This window comes from Dama dama, chromosome 4 (genome assembly GCF_033118175.1).
Source record: "Dama dama isolate Ldn47 chromosome 4, ASM3311817v1, whole genome shotgun sequence".
NCBI lineage: Eukaryota > Metazoa > Chordata > Mammalia > Artiodactyla > Cervidae > Dama > Dama dama.
In genome coordinates this window covers 43,441,019-43,450,810 of record NC_083684.1, presented here as the reverse complement: position 1 = coordinate 43,450,810, position 9,792 = coordinate 43,441,019, and the positions used below count along the sequence as shown (strand labels likewise).

Below are 9,792 nucleotides of genomic sequence, written 5' to 3'. Positions count from 1 at the left end.
ACCCAGGAGAAAGTACAGTGCCTGGAGAAAGAGCAGAGTTTCCTTAGGGACAGTGACACTACCTGCTTGGCATAGAGGTTCCAGCTACCAGTGAGGGAACCAGCTTCTCCTAGGGATGCCTTTACCCATTGTAGCATCCTTTGAGATGTTGAGTTAATAGGAGGGTCACTGCTGCTTCTTGAATGCCTTTAGTAGGAACTAAGAGAAAAGACTTCGTAGACAATGACTGTCTGAGCCAATAGAAGCAGGTTTCATAGTTCAGCTCCTGGTATAGCAAAAATACCCTTGTTGGCTGAGGACCGATGCTGCAGACCTTGCACGAAGACTGCTCTCTTGCAGTGCCATCCAGGCCCACTGCTAGAGTTGGGTAAATTATTTACGGGCTTTGGCTATAAATTAGAGATGAGTGGAAGGGCCTTTGGGTCTGATCTTGGATGTACTCCTTATTAATGAATTTCACACCTTTTTTGCTGGATGGGAGGGTTTTTGTTAAGAGGACCAAATTTCCTCTTGTATATAGGAATTACTAGTGCTGTTACTGTTTTGAAGACTGTTCTTATCTCAGATTCTACTGTAACAGAGTTTAAAAGCCCTTTGCTAGGAAAGGTAAATGTAGTCAAGCATTCATTTAATTCAACTCACTTTTTGTATCCTTGCATTGTAAACAGTGGATCTGATTCCCATTTCAGAGAGGTTAATCTTACCTCTTTCCTTGCCGTCAGCAAAACTTCCTTGCTTATTGTTGTCCCAGGTACCTAAAATTCACATATAAACATGTGAATTAAAAGTATCAATGTTATTAGAACTCTTTGGGGCCAAATATCATCCAAGCTGTCAGGCTTACCCTTCTCAAGGAAATAAGTTAGTCAGCTCCATCACCAACACTTCCTGCACCTTCTTAAGTGCCAGGAGAGACAAGGACACTCAGAAATATCAAAGAGCTTGTGTACCCTAGAGTAAGTGTCCTTGCTCACACAACCTCAGGATCAACCATCAACCTCTCTCTCACACACACAAAATCTGGTGACAGAGACAAGAACTTTTGCTCATATTTTTTTAATGTATCACAATGAGCAGGAAACATACTTGATGAAATATTTTCAAAGGAGTATATTCAATTACCATCTACAATCAACTTAACTATGACAACAAAGTTTTTGTGACAAATTTTTTTCAGTTTGAAAGTTCCATGTGGTTCTGTTAGTCTCCATGTATTTTGGTACAGTTCGAGATCAGCATTGTTACAGTAACAAAAAAGCTAACAAGACTACATTATAGAAAAACACCAAGAACATCATTTTTGGTTTCACTTGCTCTATTTTTTTTTTTGTTTTTTTTTTTGTTTGTTTTTTGTTTTTTTGTACATTGCAAAGGCTGTTCATATACCTCTTCACCTCAGGGTCACGTTCATGTATGCTTTCTTTCCTACCCAAACTTGCCCCCCTCCCCCCCCCCCCGAAGAAAGTAAATAAACAAAAAAACTAGTCAAAGCTTTGTTTCACAGTGGGCAGTATCTCAGCGCCAACAACCAACCAACTCAATTTATGCTTCTATTTAAAATGTTTTAATTTAATTTATTATTTAAAAAAAATATATGTCCATGAACATCAAGTGCACTGGCTTGGGTCACTGCCTCTCTCTCCTGCAACTTCCTGCCATGCCTGATAAACTCAGGTTTAAACACATGCCGTCTGTTTTACTTTATTTTCAATTGTGTAAAACTTTGGCCACATTCATATCTTTAAATAGCTTTTAATTAAAAAAAAAAAAAAACCTTCCTAGATTTATTAAACTTTTCCGTGTGTGTGTGTGTTTCCTTCTTAAGTTTCTTTTTGGAAGAGGGAAGAAATAACTCCCATTCTGTGGGCGCATTTTGTGCTGTGACTGAATAGTGCCCAGCACCAACCCACACTGTGGAAAGTCAGAAAAAAACCAACCAACCAAAATATGAAGTGTTAATGGAGGTGAAGAACTAATTTTAAAAGTGAGTTGAGATAGCCTATTCAGCTACCTACAGGAGTAAATTCTCTGAGTGAGACCAGTCTAAACAGTTGAGCATTGTAGTGAATTCATGCTTTGTAAATGATTCTGGTCACAGCCATGGTGGATGTCAGCCCACAAACATCAACTAGCTTATGTCTGACCTCTAAGCTTCACCATCACTGACTGCTTTGCTACTTCTGGGTTAATGCTGAGAAGAATTATTTTTTCTTTTTGAATGAACATATGCGTGGGTGGTACAGTTGTAGAGGAAAGCATTAAGCATGCAACCCACTCCAGGTTGAAACACTCACATAACCCCTCTGGGGAACATTGGTGGGTGGAAGCAGGCTTAGCCACTCTACCCAACCACCTTGCTGTTGCCAAACACACCCACAGGTCGAGGCATGGCATACCAAAACACTGACAGTCACTCTGCCTCACAGAGGGAGGATGGCATAGTAGCTCAAAAAAAAAAAAAAAAAAAAAAAGCCATTGGGGAGAAGGTGGCAAAATTATAAGGAAATGAACTTAAAGTTGAGGGGGGGGGGGGGGAAGGGGTAGAAATTGCACTATTACCAAGCAGTTATCATTTTTAAAAACAAAGTTTTCAGAAAAGACCTAGCAGAATTTGATAGGTAAAGCTAGTGTTAAATTGTTAATTGGTATCACATAGAGAACCAAAAACAATTTTTTTTTCTATATGATACAGACACAGAGTAACATACAACAGTTAAATGGCAAAAAATATATATATATTTCATAGAGTTACAAACAAGATAAAATAATGGAAAACAAAACTGTACAACTTCAAAATTTAAAAATGTTCATCTCAAACACAGGGAGAAATACAAGAATTCTTGTCAAAAGAAACAGCTTGCTAAAACAGCAAATATTTTGCGTACTTGTTTTGACACCTTATGCTACAGCTGGATACTGGTATGAATAGTTAGACGGTATTCTTTAGTATTTCTACTTAAAAAATTAAAAAAGGGATTTGCACTGTGCATCAGTCAGCCTAGTTAGAAATATATACAACAGTTCAGGATCTATTCTTTCATTAAACTAAAAACAAATTCATAAAAATAAAATAGTCCCGGCTAAAAAAGAAAAAGAGAAAAAAAGAAATCCATTTTCAGATCTTGGAATGCTCCAGTCTTTTTGCAAAGTCGATGAGTGGCTTCCGCACTCATTTGGGGAAAGAAGCCCAAAGGTGACCAGAGGAACCTGCATTCACAGTCTTCAAAGTTCCCTTTTGAAACATAAGGAAGAGAATGAAAGGGAGAAGGACTTCAACTTTTGGGGTCAGGGGAGATTCTTTCGGTTGATGTTTGGCTATGAAAGTGAAACAGCAAAGCATCTATTTGTCTCCAAAATCTACGTTATAGCAGCACAAAGTTTTCCTTTCAAAGTTCAGACCGCTTTTTTTTGTAAGATGAGAAAGGGTGTATGTTGCGTTGTGTTGCATGTTACAGGAATATGGATATTAACATAAACACAAGTGCCTCACACACGGCTCCTTTTTTGCTCTCTGTACGTACAAGTGCTATCTGCTTCTTTGTTGGCTGCGCTCTGGATCACTCACCGCTCAGACTGCCTAACACAAGGACAAAACTTTGAAGTGAAAAATGTGTCTTTTGGTATATGGAATTTCATTAACAGTTGCCTCTCTGCTTGCAGAAGAAGCACATAACAACCTGGGAATCTTTTGTTTTACTCTTTCTTTTATTAAACTAAGTCTTGTTTGTTTAAATCAGAAACAAATTCTCAAGTAACAAGAACCCTTTCCCTTTTTTCTGCCTCAGCAGTGAAAGGGTGTGTCTTTGGATTTTATTTAAAGCATGAAATTTCTTTTTCTGAGAGAGGAAAGAAAACAAAACAAAAACACAGAAACCAAACCCCTAACCAAAAACTTTTTTAGAAAAGAAAAGTACACAGCCCAATTACACAAACCGAAACGAATGCTTTAGTTCAGGAAAAGAATATTTGAAGCATCTACCAAACAAGGAGGGGGAAAATCAGGTGAAAAAAAAACCAAAAGAAGGATAAATAAAAACTAAATGTACAAGGCTAACAGACGTAGATAACTAGAATTATATGCCTTTAAAAAGTTTCAACTCCCCAACCAAAAATAATCTGTGAGGATCCTAATGACCCCTAGAACCCTTTGAAATTCTTTCTTTAGTTTTATAAAATAATTCTGCAGCTACCCTCTAAGAAATGAAGGCAGCTACCTTAAATGGGAGATTATAGGGTGGGGGGAGGAAAGAGAAAGTGGAATTAAGGGACAAAGGGGAGAAAAGCTTAGGCGAATCAACGGATTGCAATCTATCTGCTAGGAATGAACAAGACAACATCAAATGAGGAGCTGTCAGCTGGACCATACAAAAAGCTAAATGTACACAAAAGGTTTTTTTTTTTCCTTTTAAATCTACCATACTGCTTCAGTTCATTTCCAATGCAACAATCTACTCAACACCAAAAATGGTCATATCTATCATAAATACAGAAAGTCAGTTTTTAAAACTTATTTTTTTTTTAAGCTACAAGTCCTCAACACTCTGTGTGGGTTTTTTTTTTTTTTTTTACTCTGAAAGTGGGAGTGCTTAACTTTTCCCCTTGAAATTGGCTTCAGCAGAAAAGCTATCCTTAAAATCCCCAGAAAGCTAAAGCAGTTCACATTGTTTTTCTCAAATACTTTCTGCCCGTTTTTAAATTAACAAAACAAAAAAATCTTTTCTGGAACGAAAATAAAAACAAACCAAAAAAAAAAAAAAAAAAACCAAAAAATAATATATATAAAACAATGATTCTGAAAACAGAACAAAGTGTGAGCGATTGACCTGAGAATAAAAAGACATTACATTTCTTTTTTTCTTTTAGCAAGCCATTGGTATCTGAATGCTAAGATAGCAAGAAATTTTTTAAAACTGTAACAAGGTGGACTGCTTTCCCATACAGTGCATGCCGGGCTCCTCTGTGCTATCAACGTGGGGCGTTTATTGGAAAGGGGCAAATATACAAGGGGTTTAAGCTCCAAAGACATACGGAGGCCCTGTGGACTTCTGTTTCCCAGACCAATAGTACCTTCAAAAGGACACAATGTAACAGGGTTAAGGGTTTTTTTTCTTTTTAATATTAAAAGAGAAAAGAAAAGACAACAATGTAAAATCACCGGCATAGATAGGTATATGGGAAAACAACCCACGCTTTTTCTTTTTTTCCTTTTTTTTTTTTTTTTTTTTGGTTAGAAGCTTTGGAATTGCAGTTAGTCTATTTTTGAAATTGGTTTGTTATTAATTTTTTTATTTAAATTCATTTGTGTGTATTGTTCATCTTCAAAGCTTACAATCTGAAGGTGTCCGTTCCTACACTGGTCAGACCACTGTCCTTGGGGCAGCTGGGGTCTTTGGGACCCTCCACCGGGCTCGCCGGTCCGTCGGACTTTTGGCTGAGATCCGTGTCAGACTCCTCCGAATAGTCGTCTGTTGGCATCGAGGGCTGAACCCCTGAGGTGCTGCATGAACTTGAGGTAACCGTTGAAGATGAGGAGAGAGGAGGAAAAGAAGGGGGCTTCGCGGCAGAAGCCCGGGAGACCACTTGCGGCCAAGACTTCCTGGAGGCGTGGGGGGAAGCGGAGGACGAGGACGAGGAGGGGGCGGCGGCCGACGGGGGAGGGGGGCTGTCGTTTGAGTGAGCGGCAGACTGCGAGGTAGATGCGGTGCTAGGATCGGGGAAGCAGGCAGAGTGAGGTAATAAACTAGGGTGCTCTTTGGCGTTTCTTGCTGCTCTCGTGATTGTTCTGTGTTTGTGCAAGGCCGACTCGAGATGTTGACTCAGAGCTTCCTCCCCACACAGCGCGCTCTCGCACGCCAGGCAGTGGTACGAGCCGCCACCGCCGCCGCCGCCGCTGCCACCGCCGCCGCCCGTGGGGACGTGAAGCACCATCTCTTGCAGGTTCACCACAGACTGGCCGAAGAAGCAGAGGGACTTCAGGTGGCTCCTCGCCGCCTCCTCGTCACCGAAGCCAGCCTGGCACTTGCGGCAGACCAACTTGTACTGCACCTTTGGAACAATGAAGGGGTCGTAGAGGGAGTCCGCACTTTTGCTTTCTGCTTCTGGCTCTTCGGGGGGTTTCGGCAGGAGGGGGGACACCTCACGGGGTGCGTTTTTCTGCTCTTCTGGTTTGGGGGATTCTTTGGCAGGGTCTTTGTCTGGGGAAGCAGCCCCCGGGGGGACTGGGGTTTGGCTTGCTTTGGGCTGCTGCTGCTGCTGCACTTTTTGCTGCTGCTGCTGCTGCTGTAGTTGCCGTTGCTGCTGCTGCTGGAGGGCCTCCTGCAGACTCTGCTGGTATTGCTGGTACTGCTGCAGCAGGGAGCCCGGGGACAGCCCCATCAGGGCCTGCGACAGCGCAGGGCTGTAGGGGAACAGGCCTTCCATGCCATACATCGGCTGCAGGTACCCGCTCTGCAGGGTGCCGGGGATCTGGGGCGCGTAGTAAGGAGAGAAGCCTGGTACAAAGTAAGGGAGGAACTGGCTCGTGAGCAACGCCGTGGGGTCTGAAGTCAAGGCCGCCTGCAGGGCCTGCAGCTGTGCGGGGTCCACCGCATACTCCATGGCGGGCAGTGGCGCTGAGAGCGTGGCTGCGGCCGCCGTGGGGGCCTCTCCTTTCTCCTTCTTGGGGACAGGCAGGGGTTCCCCTTTCCCTTTGTGTGCCTTCTCCTTCTCCTTGACCTTCTCGCCGTCTTTGTCCTTGCGCTGCTGCGGCTGCTGCTGCGGCGGGAGCTGTGGTGCAGGTGGTGGCTGGGCTGCTGGCGGCGGCGGCTGCACCTGTGGCTGTTGCTGCTGGGGTTGGGGGGCTGGCTGAGGGGCCATCGCCACGGTGGCTTGTGCTGGGGTCGGGGAGCTCAGCGATGCTGAGGACGGTTTATTTGGTAATCCAGATGTGGGGAGGCCAGGGGAAGGAACTGTTGTGCTGGGCAGACCCATCAAGTTCGGTTTAGGAGACGTTAAAGCTGAAAGGAATGGAGACAGAAGTCACATGTCAGTCTGGGTGGTGAGGCTGAAGCTTGGGAGGTTTTGCTCAGGAGGTTTCGTCTGTGTCACTGGCACAGGGTCTAAGAGCTCAGAGTTTGAACTTAAAGGATCCTCTCTGTTGATTTAACGTTGCGGCAGAGCTTTCTTACCAGGCCCAGGGTTGGCCAACCTGTATTTTAATCCGGACCCCACCCTGGGTCAGCTCCTATCCTGTCTCTATCAGCTGAACAACTCCTAACACCTTCCAGCCCAACGTGCTACACCCATCCCACTGGGTCATGTTTTCTTTGCCATGCTCCCAGCTACCATTCACTCTGTTGCTTAGTCGCTAAATTGTGTCTGATTCTTTGCAACACCATGGACTGTAGCCCACCAAGTTCCTTTGTTCATGGGATTTCCCAGGCCAGAATATTGGAATGGGTTGCCATTTCCTTTTCCAGGGGATCTTCCCAACCCAGGGATTGAACCCACGTCTCCTGCATTGGCAGGCAGATTCTTTATGACTGAGCCACCAGGGAAGCCTTTCCATTCACTCTGCCCAAGGCAATTAGTCTGGAGGCCCTCAGACTAGCTGTTGCCAGCTGGGACCCATTTGAACCAATGGCCTTCATCAAAAGCCCTGTAGAAGTAATACAGTATGGAGAAGAGAACAAAAGCAAGAAACCCAGTCAGGCACCAAGACCACATGAATAAACACAACAGGCTCCACACATGTGCGTCTGTGACCTCCACTGCTGCTGCTGAATGGACGTGTTAGGAGGCAGAGAGAGGAGGAAGAAGGGGAAGAAATGACAACAATCCATTCAAGGTAAACAGAGCCACTGCTTTGACTCAGCTGACCTGCTTTAACAAATCTGTTGAAAAATATGACCATCTAGGAGTAGGACTCTGGAGTCCAATGGAAAAATGAGCATTTTCTTCTCCTGCCCCTATTTGGTTGACAGGGAGGTTTGGAAACCAGACACAGAAAGAGGGAAAAGCAACGTCAGAAATGGAACAGCCCAAAGTGCTGGCACCAGCAGTTCCTGACACATCACAACTTAGGCCCCACTGCTTATGGGTGGCAGGCCGTGGCACTAGGCTCATGTAGGGTAGAGCTGCATTCTCAGTCACACTCAGGCCTAACCTACCACACCTGCAAAGCCTTCACCGAGCCCAGAGACTGCCATCCTCCCTGACCCTTAGTCATCTCCTGGTTTGACTCTTCTGTTCCAGGGTGATGGAAGGCTGCTGCTGGTTCATGAAGACTTGCAAAGTGGTGGAGGACAGCACTGACCACATCCAAGACACTAGACAGTAGACATCCCTTCTCTTCATCTGGACCACCGTCAGCAAGAAAGTTGGGGTGGGGGGTTCCAAACAAGTCACTGTCTTCATGAGAGTAAACATTCCTGAAGGCCAGGCCCAGGTGAAGACAATGTTGATGTCTGGCTCCAGTGGTATAGGGTTCCCTGGGCTATCACACTGCATTAAAAACCCTCACATTTCAGGTGAGGAGAACAAGGTTGCCTCCAGTTGCCAATCCCAGAAAAAACATGCATTAACTTCGGGATAGTGAGGAGGATGCTTCCCTCAGCATCACATGACATCATTAACGCTTCCAAAGTGACAGAAAGGGACAGCTGAGATTAAGTCATCCAGTTTCCTGAATGCAGTTAAGGGACCAAAATCAGAGGAGAAGATGTGTCTCACTAGAAAAACCCAGTAAAGGTTTGTTAGTTAAGGTAGCACAAATAAGGCAGGGACAGACCAGATAATGAATTCCACACTTGGGACATGGCTCTGTCTACTTCGAGGCAACAGGCTTGCTCTAGGTTTTAGGTTGGAGCTGCAGCCAGAGTCAGGTGCTCAGCAGGGCAGAGAAGAAATGCCTCCTCATTGCCCCGTCCCTATGGCATCAGGCTCCCAGAGAAGAAATGGCGGGACAAAAGAGATTCAATTTTAAGGAATATGTACTGAACCTCTGCTATTTACCAGGCTCTGCACTAGGCGTGTTCACTCAGTAAAGTAGCTCAGTACATTCTCACAATAATCCTGTGGCTTTGGTTTTCTCATCTGTAAGGTCAGAACCAAACAAGCCACTTCATCTCCCTGAGGCTGAGTCACGCATCCTGGAGTGGCTGAGTCCACTCCTGACGCAGTGTGGACTGTGGCTGACACGTCTGCCATGTGATGCTTGGAACCTCGGCTTTCCACAGTAGATGGGTGTGGGGAGGAAATGGAAGGTCATGGAAAGAGCTTACCATTGGGCCTGACATAGTCCTTTCTTTCCTAATTGCAGATGCAGTACTCCTGGGAGCTGTGGTTCAGTCGGTGGTGGTAACTGGGGCATGCCTAGCTGCCCTGAATGATTAAGAGCATATCTTCCTACCTGGCGTCCACTGTAAGTGATCAGAACCTGAGGAGCACTAAGCATATACCCGTTGACTGACTGGCTCACACTGGGTGCTGTGGAAGGAGCCCAGTGCATAGCACTGGGAGCCTGGAGGCCTGGGCGGGAGCTCTGGCTCCTGCCCTAGCTTGCTGAATGGTCTTGACCTCTCTGGGCCTCAGTTTTCTCATCTGTAAGACAAGGGGAACAGATCAGACATTCTGATTCTTTCTCATTACTATGAAATGTTGGGCCTTCCCAAGCCCCTCTGTCAAGGTCCCAGGCTACAGGAGTAGTTCAGTACTCAGCCACTTCCCATCGCCTGTTTCCTGGCTTACGTCTAGCTGACTCTTATCATCATCCTGTGACACTACTTGTCAACACAGGTAAGCAGCGACTTCTAC

General features: G+C 45.0%; 1 protein-coding gene across 2 annotated transcripts in view; it reads right to left on the bottom strand.

The window, feature by feature from the left end:
- Window positions 1-1,040: 1,040 nt before the first annotated feature.
- The window catches only part of ZFHX3 (zinc finger homeobox 3), a 249,272-nt gene continuing 240,520 nt past the window's right edge, over window positions 1,041-9,792 (bottom strand). For both annotated transcript variants that reach the window (XM_061138860.1, XM_061138859.1), the window contains exon 9: window positions 1,041-6,995. In XM_061138860.1, coding sequence (XP_060994843.1) covers window positions 5,326-6,995 — 1,670 coding nt within the window. In that variant the 3' untranslated portion in view covers window positions 1,041-5,325. The remainder of the gene's footprint in view (window positions 6,996-9,792) is intronic.